The following is an 18041-nucleotide window of genomic DNA, read 5'->3' as shown; positions in this document are numbered from 1 at the left end:
AGACGGTTCTACATAATTTTGAGTTCCAGATTTTCTCCCCTCCTTCCCCCCTCCCTCCCCAAGATGGCATGGAATCTCATATAACTACCACGAATGACTTCACATTGAATTAATTTATACACTAGTCAAGTTGCGGAGAAGAATTATGACCAATGGAATGAATCATGAGAAAGAAGAAACAGAACCAAAAAAAAAAACCCACAAACAAAAACAAAAGAGAAGAGAAAAAGGCGAGCATGAAGTGTGCCTCAATCTGCATTCAAACTTCATAGTTCTTTCCCTGGATGTAGATAGCATTCTCCATCGTGAGTCCTTTGGAGTTGTGCCTGCACCTTGTGTTGCTGAGAAGAGCAAAGTCTGTCAGGGTTGGTCCTCATGGAATCCATATATCTGTGGTTGTGTACAGTGTTCTCTTGGCTCTGCTCCGCTCACTCAGCATTATGTCGTGTAGGTTTTTCCAGGTTGTTACGAAGTCCGTATCATCCCCATTTCTTATGGCACAATAGTATTCCATTACCTTCATATACCACAGATTGTTCAGCCATTCCCCAATTGATGGGCATCCCTTTGATTTCCAATTCTTGGCTACCACAAAAAGAGCCGCTATAAATATCCTTGTACATATGGGTCCTTTTCCCGCTTGTGTGATTTTTTTTGGGATACAACCCTAGAAGTGGTATTGCTGGGTCAAAGGGTATGAACATTCCTGTGGCCCTTTGTGCATAGTTCCAAACTACTCTTCAAAATGGCTGGATCATCTCACAACTCCACCAGCAATGCAACAATGTTCCAATTTTCCCACATCCTCTCCAGCATTTATCATTTTCCTGTTTTGTTATTTTAGCCAATCTGACAGGAGAGATGTGGTATCTAAGAGTTGTTTTGATTTGCATTTCTCTAATCAGTAGTGATTTAGAGCATTTTTTCATATGCCTATAGATAGCTTTAATTTCTTCCTCTGAAAACTGCCTATTCATATCCTTTGACCATTTCTCAATTGGGGAATGGCTTGTATTCCTATATATTTGGCTCAGTTCCCTGTATATTTTAGAAATGAGGCCTTTATCAGAGATACTAGTTGTAAAGATTTTCTCCCAATTTTCTGCTTCCCTCCTAATTTTTGTTGCATTGGCTTTTTTTGTACAAAAACATTTCAATTTAACATAATCAAAATTATCCATTTTGCATTTTGTAATGCTCTCTATCTCTTGTTGGGTCATGAATTCTTTTCTTTTCCATAAATCTGATAAGTAAACTATTCCTTGCTCTCCCAAATTACTTATAGTATCAGGCTTTACTCCTAAATCATGAACCCATTTTGACTTTATTTTGGTATATGGTGTAAAATATTGGTCTATGCCCAGTTTCTGTCCTACCATTTTCCAATTTTCCCAACAGTTTTTGTGAAATAGTGAATTATTAGCCCAGAAGCTGGCCTCTTTGGGTTTATCAAAGAGTAGATTGCTACAGTTGTTGACTTCTCCATCTTGTATTCCTATCCTATTCCACTGATCCACACCTCTGTTTCTTAGCCAGTACCAGGTAGTTTTGATGACTGCTGCTCTGTAGTACAGTTTAATATATGGTATGGCTAGGCCCCCTTCTCTAGCATTTCCTTTCATTAATACCCTAGATATTCTAGACCTCTTGTTTTTCCAGATGAATTTTGTTATAATTTTGTCCAGCTCAGTAAAATAATTTTTTGGTAGTTTGATTGGTATGGCACTGAATAGATAGATTAATTTAGGTAAAATTGATTGTCTTCTATTTTTTTCATTATCTTAGTTTTGTTTCATAATTTCTTGACTTTTCATAGAGTCATTGGCTTTCATTTCCTCTATTTTAGTTTTTAAGGAATAATTTTGTTTAGTGAGCTTTTAGACCTTCTTTTCCATTTGGCCAATTCTGCTTTTTAAGGCATTCTTCTCCTCATTCATTTTTTGGACCTCTTTTGCCACGTGGGTTAGTCTATTTTTAAGGTGTTATTTTCTTCACTATTTTGGGGGGGGGGTCTCCTTTACCAAGCTGTTGACTTGTTTTTCATGATTTTCTTGCATCACTCTCATTTCTCTTCCCAATTTTTCCTCTACTCCTCTTATTTGATTTTCAAAATCCTTTCTGAGCTCTTCCTTGGCCTGAGACCAATTCAAATTTTTCTTGGAGGCTTTGGATGTAGGAGCTTTGACTTTGTTGTCTTCTTCTGATTGTATGTTTTGATATTCTTTGTCACCAAAGTAAGATTCTATAGTCTGAGATTTTCCCTCACTGTTTGATCATTTTTCCAGCCAATTACTTGACTTCTTAACTCTTTGTTAAGGTAGGACTCTGCTTCCAGTGTGGAGGGTATACTGGCCCAGACTTCAGGGGTTTTGTACAGCTATTTTCAGAGTTACTTCTAGGGACCTGCAAATTTTCAATTTTTCCAAGGTAGCATGATCAAAGGGGAGGTGTTTACTCCTGGCCTGTGCTCTGTTCTGTGACCACAAACACTCTATTCTGTCTTAGAACTGTAAAGAGGATTCCCTTTCCACTGCCACCACAAGCTTTGCCATGACAAGACTCCTCTTTGCCCCAAGACAGTCACCCAGGACTATGACCCAGATCCAAGCAGGGCAAAGCAAGAGAATCCTGCCTCAGTGCCAGCAAAGAGATCCCTGCAATTCCACTCTGATCAGCTGCTCAATCTCCCCACCATCTGTGGGCTGAGAGCTCCAGAAGCAGCCACTGCTGCCACCTGGGCTGGGGTGGGACCATGCTCCTCTCTCACTCAGGTCCCATAGACTTTTCCTACTGACCTTCTAATTTGTCTTTGGCATTTGTGGGTTGAGAAGTCTGGAAGTTGCCACAGCTGCCAGCGATTCCATCCCTTGAGGATTGCTCTGGCTTTGCTGAGGGCCTGGTCTGTACTGGCAAAGTTTGCACCAGACTGCACTCCTTTCTCAGACTGGTGCAACAGACCTTTCCTGTCAACCTTCCAGGTTGTCTTAGGTTGGAAATTTGTTTCACTCTCATTTTGTGGGTTCTGCTGCTCTAGAATTTGTTTGGAGTAATTTTTACAGGTATTTGGAGGGGTTTGGGGGAGAGCTCTAGTGAGTCCCTGCTTTCACTCCACCACCTTGGCTCTGCGCCCCCCCCCCCACATAGTGCTTTAAGCTCACATATGTTGACTCATTCGATCATCACAACCACCTTATGAGGGAGGGTGCTATTACTATCCCCACTTTAGAAGAGGACGCTTAGACTTGTCCAGCATCACAAAGCTCATGTTTAAGGTAGAATTTGAATCCACGTCTTTTTGACTCCAGGTCCCATGCTGTATCTCCTGTACCACCTAGTGGCTCCAAACAAGTGGTCATCTTGCCTCTATTTGAAAAATGTCTAGTGAAGAGGAACCAATTACTTTTTAAGGCAGCCCATCTAATTTTTAGCAAGATTTCCCCATGGTTGAGCCTGTATTGTCCCCTTTTGATTACCAACCATTGCTCCTGGTCTAGTCCTCTAAGGCCAAACAGAAAAGTCTACCCTCTTAGCCATGACTGCCTTTCAAATACTTAAAAATAGCTACCGTGACCTCCCTGATTCTTCTTTTCTCCAAGACAAACATCTCCAGCTCCTTCACAGACTCAAAGCCCTTCACCATTCTGGGTGCCCTTCTCTGGATACTCTGCAATTGAGCAACATCCCTTTTAAGCTTCTGTTGCCCAAAACACAGTAGTCCAGATGAGGAAAAGCACAGAGAGAGTATCATCCCCTTATTCCAGGAGGCTGTCTGTCTCTTAATACAATCCAAAACTATGTTATCTATCCAACACACTACTGAAACATATGGAGTTTGTGGTCCCCTAAAACAGCCAGAGCAGCTAGGTTGTGCCATAGTGCACAGAGCGCCAGGCCTGGAATCAGGAAGACTCCTCTTCTTGAGTTCAACTCTGTCCTCATATATACTAGCTGTGCAACCCTGGGCAAGTCACTTAACCCTGTTTGCCTCAATTTCCTCATCTGTAAAATGAACTGGAGAACTTATAGGTGTATATCCCAAAGACATCCAAAAAAAAAAGGAAAAGGACCTATTTGTACAACAATATTTATAGTAAATCTTTTTGTGGTGTCTAAGAATTGGAAATCAAAGGGATGCCCATCAATTGGGGAATGGCTAAACAGGCTGTGATATAGGATTGTAATGGAATATTATTGTGCTGTAAGAAATGACAAGCAGGATGATTTCAGAAAAACCTGGAAAGACTTGCATGAACTGATGCATAGTGAGGTGAGCAGAACCAGGAGAATATTGTAGAAAGAACTGTGAATGACTTATCTATCCTCAGCAGTACAAGGATTCAAGAGAATCCCAAAAGACTAATGATAAAGCATACTATCTGCCTCCAGAGAAAGAACTGATATTGACTGAATACAGACTAAAGCATGCCATTTTTCACTTTCTTTCTTTTTTCTTTTATTCGAGTCTTCTTGTAAAAAATGACTAACATGGAAGTACTCTACATGTATAACCTAAACATGTATAAAACATGTATAACCTAAAAAAAAATTAGTTGGAGAAGCAAATGGCAAGCCACTCCAGTACCTTTGCCAAGAAAACCCCAAATGGGGTCACCAAGAGTTGGGACACAACTGAACAATGAAACAGCCTTTTTCAGACAAACTGCTGTCTAACCATACCTCCCCCTACAACTTCCTGGGGCCTCAGTTATTTTATCGTTAGGACAGAAATAATCTTTGTACCATCCACCTCTCAGGATAGTTATGCTGGGTAAAAGCACAACTTTGCTGTTATCTTTATTATTAGTTCACATAATACGTGTGAAGGTGATTGTTTTGAACCCAAAAGAATTTACATTTTATTCCTACTGAATTCTATCTTAGTAGATTCAGCTCAGTTCTCTAACCTGGATCTTTTTGGATCCTGACTTTGTCAGCTGGGAGTGGGTTGGGATTCGGGGTGAATCTGAGGAACCCAAAGTAATCCAGGTTGTTGGACAGTAGCATGCAAAAAAATCAGTTGGAGCCAGACTGGGGAGGGTCTTAAAACCCCGACTAAGCAAATCTGTACTTTATCTTACTCCTATTATGGAGCCACTAAAATTTAACAGGGGAGTGGCATGGTCAGATCTGTGCCTTTGGAAGATTATTTTGGCAGCATTCTAAACCTTCTATCACTTGGCAGAGTGCTCTGTGCACACAGCAGTGGTTTGTTGAAGGAATGAACGAGTGAATGAATGAATGAATGAGTGTATGAATAAAGAACGAAAGAATGAATAAACGAACGAATGAATGATGTGCAGGTCTAGTTCCTGAGTTTCAGAATGTAAATGCTTAGAACAAAACGCAGAGAGGAAGATGGAAGCCTTCGGCATTTGTTTCCTCCCGGCAGGAAGCCCCTCTATTCTCAATCACCTTCGGGAGGGGTCTTGTAAAAGGGAGAATGGTGAAGGGAGCAAGCGCATACTAGCTGACTGCTCGCCGCCACTGCACATGCGCCAGTCACGGACGTATCCATCCAGAGTTCTATTGCACCCCGCGCGCATGTCCGTACATCCTCCCTTCCCCCTTTCCAGGGCTCCCACGATCTGCGCAGACGATCTGCGCAGCCTTAGTTGGGCTCGGAAGCCGTGCTGCGCAGGCGCCGTGCCCATTTCCGGGATCCCTGTCAGCCGCTCCCTCCCGGCCTCCGTCTTCTTCCCGCCGCCCGCCGGAGCTTATTCGCGTCGACTGACCAGAGTCCGCGAATCCTCCGCTCCGGGGCCCGTCCGCACCCTTCCCATCCCAGGTAAGGGATGGCGATCAACTTCTCATCTCCCCCTCACCCTGTCTGTCTTCGTCCCGGGGTCGCTCGTCCCTTTCCCAACCTTCAGTTCCCCTGACCCGGCTTAGGCCGCAGGGGGCGGGCAGACCCCGACCGCTGGCGGCTGAGGAGGTGGGGCGAGCGGGGGAGGGGGGGTAGGTGGGCGGGCCGTCCTCTAGTTCCCGCCCCTCTCCCCCCAGTCTCCCAACCCCCGCCTGACCTGAGGCTTGGGGTGATGAATCCCCCCTTCTCACTCCCTTTTCACTCTGGAGGTGTTCGCCTTTCCTGGGTCTCTGGAGCGGGCGCCCCAAAGTCCAACCCCCACACACCTCGTCCCCCGTTCCTCTCCCGGCATTCTCTTTGTTCTTTAGCCCCCTGGGTCCGGTCGGTCCCTATCTCCCAGCTTCAGGCGGAACACCCTAAAAAAAAACCTCCCCGCACCTCTGCTGTCGCTGGGACTGGGCGTAGGTTGACCGTCCTCCTTTACCTGCCTCGCCCGTCCCCGCGTTTCAGGCGTGTCCTCGCTTCTTCCTGGTGTGGGAAGAAGTCATAGCCGAGTTATCACCGAGACGGGGTTCGCTTCAAACCCCCTTTTACTATCCTCACCCACAGGGCAACCACCCCCCAGATCCTTGGGCATTTTAATTGACTCAGTCAAAATTAAGGGAAAGGGTGACCGCGACCGTGACTGTACCTGTTCTAGTCGGGATGATGCAGGTTATATTACCTGTGGGGTGACAGAGGAAGAAAGGATTTTAAAAATACTATCCCTGTGAAGACGTTGAATAGGAGCTTCATTTGGTCTCTGTACCTGTGGTGCGACGACGGTATTGAAGTGCCTGGACCTAGATTGGTCAGGGAGAGCATCAGTTAAGAGATCAGAGAGCTGAGACATTCTTCCCAAACTGGCTTGTTCCCGAACCGTAGATCTGTAGATCTTGTAGGTCAGGATTTACATTTTCAGATAGGAAACCAAATTAGGTTAAAAGGTCCTATCCTGGGCATTCTATGGGGAGATGATATATAGAGCTGTTGGTTTAAACATATGTTTCAAAATATCTTTTTTAGATCTGTTGTTTGACTGTATAATAAATTCCGCTAACAGACATTAAGTATCTACTCTGTGTAAGGGGCTGGGGATACAAAGAAAGAGTTATCCTCCAGGATCTGGTATTTTACTGTTTTGATACAGCAGATACACAAATAAGTAAGTTCAAGGGAAATAAGAAGTCAGGGAAGATTTCACAGAGGAGGTGATACCTGATTTGAAGCAAAACGGAGATTTTGAAGTAGATTTGAGGGAGTCCATGCTAGGCATAAGATTTTACAAATATCGTTTTATATTTCTATATCTGAGTGACACTGTTCTTTTAATGCAAATTGTATATATGAGAAAAAGAATTTTTATTTCGGTCTACTTTTATTCTTTCACCAACTAAAGGAGCATATTGTAGGATCTAGGATGATGGATTTAGAGCTAGAATGTTCCTCGGAAATTATCTAGTCCAAACCATTCATTTTACAGATGAAGAAACAGACCCAGGGAGGTAAAGTTTATTGATAAATTTAAAAGTATTCGATTCCTTGAAGGTTTCTTCTTGAGTGCAGTGATGACCGTACCTTATAATTCTTTGATTCTATATTGGGATCTGGACTGTTTCTTCCTCTTTGCATCCCACACATTAAAGTCAAGAAGGTGGTGTGGAAACATCACAACCCATCTATACATAGTTTAATGGGTAACTATTAGAAAGTTGCCTGAAGCTTAGGCAAGATAGGTGACATTAAAGCTAGAAGTCCCCTTTTTATTGAAATTTTTTATGATGCTTAGTGTAGAGCAGATGTTGAGTAAGTGGTTGTTGAGTTGAGTAGGCGCTCTTATATTCTTAGTGCTTTTCTTCTCCCCTGTCCTTTTCTTGGAAAAATATGGAGAAAAGTGAGTTTTAAAATCAGGCAAGGGTTTTGACCATAATTCAGAAATTATAGCTGTTGCCTTGGGAGTTGAGGACTTAACAAAGGCAGTGTGCTAGTTTGTTAGGTATTCCCACAGAGATATCCTATTTGGAGATAAAGTGCTGGGTTTGGAATCAGGAAATCCTGGGTTTGAGACCCCATTCAGATATTTATTAGTTGCATGACTCTAGCTTCTCTGAGCCTCATTTTCCTCATCTGTAAAACCAGCAGTTTGGACTCAGTGGCCTGTGAAGTCCCTTCCAGCTCTAAATCTATGATCTGTGTGATGAATGTGAACTAATAATAAAAATAATAGCTGTGAATGGTGCTTTCCAGCATAATTCTTATCTTGGGTGGTAGCTAGTATAACTATTATCCCCCTCCTAAAGCTGGGTAACTGAGACCCAAGGAAGTTGTTACACACTCAAAAGCTCAAGTTTGAAGCCAGGTTTCTGACTTAGGGGTCCTGTGCTCTTTCCAGTGTAACCTACTGCATCTACAGAGGTTGTCAAATATGGGGATTTGCTTGTTCTGCATTCTTAAAATGAAGTACCAGGCATGAAAGTGTGTCCAGATTTGTAACTTAGATAATGTGGCTGAATTAGAAATCAACTTAAAATTATGCCATTGTTTGAATTTTGCTTCTTTGGAAAGTTACTCTAGCCTGGTTACACAAACAAGTGAAAGTTTTTATCTTTGCAACTGTTGTTTATGGCCATACATGAAATATATACTTTTTATTATTGGCATACATTTTAAAATATTAGTTTTCAGTCTTGTTTATAATCTTTATATGTCAGCTCTTATTACTCCCATAGAACATAAGCTCCTTGGGTGCAGGGAATATTTTGTTTTTTGTTTTTGTATCCCAGGCTCTTAGAACATTGCCTTGTGCCTAGTAGGCGTTCAGTAAATGTTTATTGAATTGAATTTCAGTTAACAAATAAACTTAAATTATTGCTCTCCACTAAGGAACAGTAGTGAACTAAATCCCTTTTAATTAAGGAACATAGTGACATATATGCTATTTGAATAAATATGAGCAAGTTAAGTAGTTCTGATGTTAAAGGAAGGAAAGATAGGACTGTGCCATAAACATGTGGAAGTGTTTTTTGAAACACATGAATTAGTGCAATGAATTTTTAAAACATCAGACCTTTTACTATTGGTTATACAGTTTTCCTTTTATATTATTGCAGTTTGCCTAGTAAGGCATGTAAAACAAAATGTAAATTTCCTATCTTCATTCCCAGAGCAGAATTTAGAATTTTGACATTTATTTCATAGCTTATTTCTAGATGCTTGATATTTATTTTATTTATTGACTGACTGTGCTTATTCCTTATTGCCGTGCAAATATATTTACAAGTATCAAGTATTACTCTCCTTAAACCAAGTTTGATTTCAGCTTTGACAGCTAATCTTACTATTAAAGGCAGCTTGGTTAGAGAGTAGATAGAGAGCCACCATATGTCTGACACATCCTATGTGACCCTGCACAAGTCACTTAATCTTTTAGTATTCTAGGCTACTAAGTCTGTAAGTTGAAGAGACAGTGCTGCCCTACATTGGTTTAGTGAGTTTCATCATCTAGGAGTTTCTCTATACCAGTGAAATCTCAGGTCCAGACTTTGTCCCTATACTTTTGATAGCTAAGCCATTATAATAGCTTTCACTTTACCTTTATCTTCTCCTGGCCCTTCCATTCATTTCCTCTTTGCATCAGAATTTTGCTTTTCAGTCTCCACCCTAGGTTAACATTGTCCTACTTGGGTATATCAGATTTTAAGATTGCAATGAGTATGACCATTTGGAATGATATCGTTTGCTATGGATTATATTTTTAATTCAGTTCACCAAACATTTATAAGCACTTGCTAATAATGGAGAAAAATAAGTTTTTAAATTTCAGGCAAGAGTGGCCATAATTTGAGGTCCAAGGAACAATGCTAGGTGTTGGGGAAACTAAAGATAAAAAGTCAAATAGCTCCCTGACTTCTGCTAGGAGTGGGGGTGTAGTGGTGTAGGAAGCACCCAGTGCTCAGAAAAGTATAATCCATTGTGTAGAGAGTGGTGAGGAAAATGAGGTACTGACAGAGTGCTCTAGAGATGGAGCACTTGGCTTGAGTTGGTTTTTAACACGAAGATCCCCTAACTCATACACTAATTGAATCTTAGGATAATAAGCGGTTAGCACCAGATTTTAAAGATCACTAAATCCAATCCCCTCATTTTACAGATAATGAAACTGAATCTCTAAAGGAGTTACCAGAGGTCCACTAGTAAATAGCACAGCTGAGATTCAAATCCTGGGACTCCCACTTCATTATGCTAAACTGACAAATGTGTTAGAATTTTACAGAACATTAGAGATTGTCTAGCTTAAGCATCCATTTTATAAATGAGGCAACTGTTCATAAATTTTAATCCTGCCTTCAGGGCAGTGTATTCTAGAATAGGGAGTCTTAAGAACAGATTGGGAGCCCTAAAAGATGTCACTCTGAAGCCTGAATAAGCTCATAGGATCATAAATTTAAAGCTAGAATGGACTTTAGAGGTCCAGTTCTCTCAGTTTACAGATGAAGAAACTAAACACAAAGCAGTTAACTGACTTGTTCATACATCTAAGACAGGATCAGAACTCATATTCTTGACTCCTGGTCCAGAACTCATATTCTTGATTCCTGGTCTACCATGCTACGTACTATTCCACCCAACTTAATTATCAGTGGCAGAATTTTTACATATGGAATTCCATAAAGAAAATCTTGTCAGTAGACATGCAAAGGGAAACCCACCTCTGGCAATTCCTGACAACATTAGAGAAACTTTAAGATTTTCATCACTTTCTCTTCAGTGCAGAATGATAAAAATAAGGCAAGTTTTTTAAAATGTGCAAATTAAATTAATTTGATTCTTTAAATTTTAGTGTTGATTTACTTGATTGGGCATTGCAGGGATCCAGATTATTGCCCCTGAGGTAATAATCTTTTTTTGAAAGGTTTTTTTAAAAATTAATTTAAATTTCTAATTCTCTCCCTCTCCTACCTGTTGAGAAAGCAAAAAATATGATGCCCCTTATACATATGAAGTTGATAGTAATCTTTATTTCCTTTTTAGACTTTTGAGATATGCAGAGGAAAGACATAAATATTTAACTGAACTTATTTTGATATAACGTTTAAGTTTTACAAAGCACTTTAAACATTCTCTCACTGAATCAATTCAGCAAACATTTATTAAGATATATAAACGTTGAGGCAGCTAGGTGGCACAGTGAGTAGAGCAGCAGCCCTGGAGTCAGGAGGACCTGAGTTCAAATTCGGCCTCCGACACTTGACACACTTACTAGCTGTGTGACCTTGGGCAAGTCACTTAATTCCCATTGCCCTCCCTTCCCCCCTCCAAAAAAAAGATACATAAACTTTGTGCCAGGAACGCTGTACAAAGAAAGAGTAGGAAAACAGAAATAGTCCTTGCCTATAGGGAGCTTATATTCTATTACATTCTTTCTTAACCTTTTGAAATAAGCAGTACAGGTAGCATGATTTGAATAGTATAGATGGAAAAAGGCTCTTAAAAGGAAAATGACTTACCTACCTTCACAGGTTAGCAAGTGGCAGAAACTGGATTTGAGCCCAAGTCATCTAGCTCAGTAAACTACTTTTTAAAAGATTTTACTAATGCTTCTTTCTTTTTTCCAATCATTTCCAGTGACTGTCTTCTCTATCTCTACTCCATTAGAACCCTAACTTGTTAAAGAAAAGTATGGTCAAGGAGTACAACATATTACAATGCTGTTATTTCCATCATGCCTGTGTGATATTGACTCCTGTGTATGTGTCTGTCAATCATTGTCTTTATGCAAGGGGCAGGTCATTCTACTTATTATTTACTTGTCTTGTCCATTAACCTTTGTCTTATTATCTGGGTATGTAATTTTCTTTTATGTAAGTTTAATTGCCCAAAGATCATGTCTTAAGATAATGACCATGTAATATTTCACAAAGTAGGTATAAATAGATTTTAAAGTGGTGCATAACTATCGCATATTTGTTTAGAATACATTTGAATGTCTTAGGCTTCTGTGATTTTTGTTACTCTTGCATCACTCCCAAGCATTTTAGGCCATCTGGAAGTTTGGTTATTGCTTATTTATATATTAATTTGTGGTATGTTTTTATTGATTTTTAATTCCTCAATAAAAATGACTCATTTCTTTCTATAAATGTTACCCAGTTCTGGAATGATGTGTAACACAATGTAACAACATTAATTGTCATCCTGAAATGAATAGGGAGCGCTACTTCGAGGCATTAATTTTTGAACTGAAGTGAATTTAACAGTTAGGATCCGGCCTTGGTAAAACACTACTTTGTAACTTTTAAAGTGCTTTCTCTTATTATTTATTTCAGCTTTTTCCCTTTTGAAAACACTAAGAATAATGTCCTTACATCAATTTTTACTAGAGCCAATCACCTGCCATGCTTGGAACAGAGATCGTACTCGTAAGTATGGTACTCTTTTTTCTTTCCTTTGGTACCTTCTCTATCTACAGTGTAGAATTTTTAGACATTGATGGGGCTCTGTGACAGGTTACTAAAAGATACATAAGAGTTATAGAACTTCAGAATAAGAGGCACCTTAAGAGATAATATAATCTAATACTTTTTTAAAAGATTCTCAGAAACTTGATGTGTAACTTTGGACAAGTCATTCTGTGCCTCACTTTCCTTATTTATAAAATAAGAGAGTTGGCTTAGATGATCTCTAAGGTCTTTTGTAGCTCTTAAGATTCTATGATCTAAGTAAGGACTGAAAGCTAGGTCTCTTTTCCCTAATGCTCTGCCCCTCTGCTCTTTTGACTTCAGATGTATATGGAGAGTCTTTTATTGCCTGAAGTACTAGCTGTTCCACTGAGCCCAGAGCTTCTAAACAGCAGTCTAGAGGCTGTTAAAAGACATTTAGTTTATTTTTTAGACCCTCACTCAGTACCATATTGCCTCTTATTTTACATACAATCAATAAAAAGCTGGGTTATCTTTATTTCTCCTTATTAAACCATTGTTCTTCCCTTCCTTTTAGCCAAGAGCTCTCTAAAAGTGAGCACTTATTTCCGTTATTTCAATATAGACCCTTTAGAGAGCATGTTAGGATTCAATATTTAGGACCTCCTCTATTTTCTGATTGTTTCACAGAGATTTAATGTTGTCTCTTCTTTTATCCTTATTTTCTTATCTAAAACTAATAACATCCGTTTTGCAAAAGTATTTATATAATTTGAGTTCTCTGCTTAGACAATAAAGATGCAGGGTCTCATTCCCCTTATTTTAAATGACTCAGTAAAAGTTATTGAATTTAATTTTTGCCGTTTGAAAATTTCAGCTTTATAAAATTTATGAGAGTTATATGTAGGAAAAAGCAAGTCTCTGGGTATAGAGAATCATTAGATGGTTGACCTAAGGCTTTGGGTGTAGGTCTTAATGATATCTTAATTGTGCAAAAAGGACCTTTATGTTACCCAATATATGTAATTGTAAGGAATAGTTATAATTATCACTGTAGCTTAAACATTACAAAAGTCTTAAAATCTATATTGAAATTCTAAAACTAATATTAAGAACCACTCTTGAGAACTACCTTTAGCCAAATGAAAGTTCAGTCCTACAAGTTTAACTTTAAAAAGAAAACCAGTACAAATTAATAATATTTTAATGTATTTTTAATGTGTATATAATAGTATTTTAATATGTATTTTAATAGATTTTGGTCTGGTTCAAGGGTTTTTCATCTTGATATTAAAACTTAAGTTTAAGATCAATATGGGCTTTGCCATGTCTTACTTAGTAGGACCAAATCATGTTAATTGAAATTTGTATTCTTTTCTTCAATCTACTTCCTTAAAATTAAAAAAATAAGACCTTATAAATAGAATTTATCATATTTTATCCTTGGTAAGAAAAAACAAGTATCACCTCCACTTTTTAAAAAATAGCTCATTTATATAGTAACATAAGGTTTGCAAAGTAATTTACATACATCATCTCATTTGACCGATCACTAACCAAAGTACTGTTGTTCTGTATATGTTAACAATTTATTAAATTCTTTCTACCAGAGATTGCCCTTAGCCCTAATAATCATGAAGTCCACATTTACAAGAAGAATGGGAACCAGTGGGTGAAAGCCCATGAACTGAAGGAACACAATGGACACATCACAGGTAATGTAGAATCCTGTTGGTGAGCTTTTTCCTTTGCTTCAAGAAAAGGCCTGAACATAAGGTGAATCTGCCACTTTGCTACGTATAATGTTTAGAGTTCTACACCACTTCTATACCACTGTCTTGATAAATGAGAAAATATTGTGCTACTGATTTCAGTTTGTCAGGCATTTTTGAATCCTTCTTAGATGCCTAGCATGTTGGTGCTATGGGGAATATTAAAGAAGGAGAAGATTTTATCTTTAAGAACTTAGTGAATAGTTGGACAAGACACACAAGAAACAACTCGAGGAGAAAAACCTGTACATGAAAATGTGGCCAAAACCATTCATAAGTGTTGGAGGAACATAGCGTTTTCTAAAAGGCTCCTTTTTATTTCCTCTTAAAAATTAAAGTTCTATTAGGATTTATAACTATGGACCTAGATCCTAGGGGAAGGTGGGAATTGAAAGAATTAAACATCCCCTACTAGAGCAGATCTTTAGTTCTTTGTTAGGCAACAGGAATAGGTGGTGATGGGTAGAGTCCAGAAGTTAGCATGACCCTGTGAAGGTGTGCTCCCATCTGTGCCCTGCTGCCTAGTTACAGTGATGTTCAATGACTTAGGTAAGTTGTGGAAGTAAGAATTCGTTCATTTTCATGGTTGCTCTGTGTGATAAGCCGTAAGATTTGAAGCTAAAAAGAGATCTTGAAAGACCCAAGACCCTAGATCACAGTTTCAAAGCTAACTATGGGCTTCAAAGTTATCTAATCCAGTCTCCTCATTTTACAGTTAAGGAAGCTAAGGCCCAAAGAAGTTAAATGATTTTCTCAAGGTCAGTAGTGGCAGAGGCAGGACTTAAACTCTGGCTTCATAGCTCTAAAATCAAGACTCTTCAGTGTATCATGGCTGCTCCCTACAATTTACAGATGAGAAATCTAAGCTTATACAAGTAAGGTGACTTGTCTGTGGTCACATGGGAAGCAACTAGTTCTTTGATTTTAGGATTTTTTTTAAAAAATCGTTTGAAGAAACAAACATGAGTGGTCCTTACTTTTAGATGCTCTTTTGGAGACATTTTAAAGCAGATAGCTCAAAGGTAAAATCCTGATGGCATATGTGCTGTCACATTGTTCTCTTCCGATAATAACAGAAGCTGTCAAATGAGAAGGTGGTTTTTATTTTTTTTAATGACTGAATCTCTGGCTGGAAGTACAGGAACTACTCCTAGACCCAGTCCTACTACTGATAGTCAAAGGAACTTTTACCTATTATATTTCTGACCTAGGCTTGTTTATCCTGCTTAGGAAACCTGGTAGCCCCCTGCTTACAGACACTCCCCACTTTACTGCTTAACTTAATACAAACACCTGATCAGTGTAACCCCCCCACCCCCACCCCCAGCGGAGAATTCATGAGCTCAAAAGATGCTCCAGCCTCAGCCTACCTGGTAGCTGGGATTACAGGCATGAACCCACACATAGATCTTTACTATGCTTTGTTGACTATAGTTTCAAATTTTACTAAAACCAGTCAGAAGAGTAGAGTTCAGTCTTTTTCTAATATGTGTGTGGTTATTTTGCTCTGGGCTCACCTTTGATATCTATTTGAAAGAACTATTTTATTCAAAACATTCTTGAACCTTGTATGGCTAGATCCTTTTTTTTAAGCTTGCTACTTTTGTTTGTTGTGATTTAGCTTTCACCATATAGAATTAACTCTATTTTTGCCAAGGGCTTGGTGTTCACTATGGCCACGTGTTCTCTCTGTCCGTCCCCATCCCCACAACATTTTAATTCAAATTAGTAGTATAGACTGCTGCTGATTGCCTTTGTTCTGATCATTCCAAATTTTATCTGTTATTTCCTGACAACATTGTTAGGCTTCCTTTGCTTTATAATTGATCTTGAATAACATGGCTTTCCAGATTAAAAAAAAAACCCTTTCTCTAGCAATCCAAGAAAAACTTTGTGTAACAGCCCTTTGTGTAGTTTCTAAAACTCTTTTCTGAGCATGCAGATTATCCTGAAAACCGCACTGTTGGCTTTTCCTTTACTTATTAGGGTCATGGCAGTAATGCATCCAGTGGTAGAAAACATTAAGAGACTAAGTAATTATAGCACTGGCTATAGGTCATCATTTTGATTTTTTTTTTTTTTTTACTAATTTTACTTTCCTTCTACCTGACTTCTCTTAGGTAGGTGTGGCCTATTTCATTTTCAGTCCTTTAGTCATTGGACTCATGACTCACTTTCCTGGCTAGCTTCACTTGTGACCTGGGAAGTCAATCAAGTAAACAAGCATTTATTAAGCACCTACTATGTGCCAGGCACTGTGGTAAGTGCTAGTGATAAAAAGAAAAGCCAAAACAAAACAAAAAACAAAACCATTCCCTGCTGTCAGAGTGCTCATAGTCTAATGGGGGAGACAACATGCAAAACAGCTATGTACAGACAAGGTATGTATAGGATAAACTGGAGATAATCAACAAAGGAAAATCAGCATTGAAGAGGGTCTGGAAAAGCTTCTTGTAGAAGTGGAAATAGGAACACTAACTGTATTTTACAGTGAATTTTTAACATTGGAAATGTCTTTTTAGGCTAAAATAGGCCAAAGATGAAAGACAAAAGAAATAGCCAAAAAATGTGAACCATCCAGACAAATCCTTCCCCCCCTCCCTTTCTACTTACAGTCTATTTTGGGGTCCTTTGTACTTTGGCCGGTTTTCTGTCAGAAGTCTCAGGCAGCATTTTTTTTTGAGTTCTGAAGAAAATGTTATTGGAATACTCTAAATATAACTATGGCAAGAGACCAAGGATCAGTCATTTTCTCAGACACTGACTAAACAGATGAAATATTTCTGTTGTGACTCTATCTAAAGTAAATGTCCATTAATATAGAGAAAGGAAAATGCCACAGCAGACTTGTCAAAAGAGATGTCACAATTTTTTTCTCATGTTAATTTAATCTTTTGTGTTAATGTTTCCTCTTTTTAAAAAAAAAAAACTAAAACACAAAACTTACTGACCTAAAAATAATGAGGCAGCAGGGGGAGAAAATGCAAGACTATATTAGGAAGAAATGACAACTTTCCTGCTGCTGAGAATTTCCTTTCTTCATCTCTTCCAAGCAAATATTTAGAAAGGTAATGCTCTTGTACAGTTTTGAGCATGACCATGTGATTTGACAGTTGCAAAGTTGGCTGTCAAGGTTGGCTATCACAGTAAGCTAGATGGTTAGCCTTAGAAAAATAAAAAGCCAGGGAGAGAGATTTCCAGAGAGAAAAGCATTTGTAGCATTTTCCTTAAAATATAAATTCCTAGAGAACAAGAATCTCCTGAAGTGGGGGGCATGGTGGGGTACTAGCAGGAAGTCCTTGTACTTTGCATACTTAGACTTTTGAATAAAAATTATCGAGTTGTGGTTGTAGTAATCGGGTATTTGGGAGGAGGAGGATCAATTCTTTCATTTCATCCAGTTCTCTATTAGGCTTAGTCAGATACTTATTGAATATTTATACTATCCCAGTTACTGTGCTAGGTACTAGTGGATAAAATGAGGTATAATGAGAATAACTTAAAAGTTTACAAAACTTTCCAGTCTGTTAATATTGGGTTTCATCACAACCCTCTGAAATAGGCAGGCTTTCCTCTGCTTTTCTCTCCCCCCTTTTTTTTTAAGAATGAGGAAACGGGGGCAGCTAGGTGGCGCAGTCAGTAGAGCACCGGCCCTGGAGTCAGGAGGACCTGAGTTCAAATCCGGCCTCAGACACTTGACACATGCACTAGCTGTGTGACCTTGGGCAAGTCACTTAACCCCAACTGCCCTGCCAAAAAGCAAAAAAAAAAAAAAAGAATGAGGAAACAGGGATGCTTATAGCCAGTAAAAAAAAAAAAATTCAAAAGAACATTCAGAGTTCACTAGCCCTGTTGCTAATCCTCTCACCCGCAAGATGATAAATAGAATGCAGGGTCTTTGAAGGGGGACTTAGAAGAGGTTAATTGACTTGTTCAAAGTCGCAAAGCTAGGTAGTTGGAGAATCAGGAATAGGATTTTTTTTAAACCCTAGTACAAGCTATCTATGG

The 18041-nt window shown here is 39.0% G+C and overlaps 1 protein-coding gene across 1 annotated transcript in view; it reads left to right on the top strand.

Moving 5' to 3' along the window:
- Window positions 1–5643: 5643 nt before the first annotated feature.
- Window positions 5644–18041, top strand: part of ARPC1A (actin related protein 2/3 complex subunit 1A) — a 35614-nt gene continuing 23216 nt past the window's right edge. The window contains exons 1-3 of the mRNA XM_036741863.1: window positions 5644–5785; window positions 12169–12261; window positions 13872–13976. Of these exons, the coding sequence (XP_036597758.1) occupies window positions 12198–12261; window positions 13872–13976 (169 nt within the window). The 5' untranslated portion in view covers window positions 5644–5785; window positions 12169–12197. The remainder of the gene's footprint in view (window positions 5786–12168; window positions 12262–13871; window positions 13977–18041) is intronic.

This window comes from Trichosurus vulpecula, chromosome 1 (assembly GCF_011100635.1).
Source record: "Trichosurus vulpecula isolate mTriVul1 chromosome 1, mTriVul1.pri, whole genome shotgun sequence".
Classification (NCBI taxonomy): Eukaryota; Metazoa; Chordata; class Mammalia; order Diprotodontia; family Phalangeridae; genus Trichosurus; species Trichosurus vulpecula.
The sequence above is the reverse complement of the archived record's forward strand: the minus strand, read 5'-3'. Positions and strand labels throughout refer to the sequence as shown.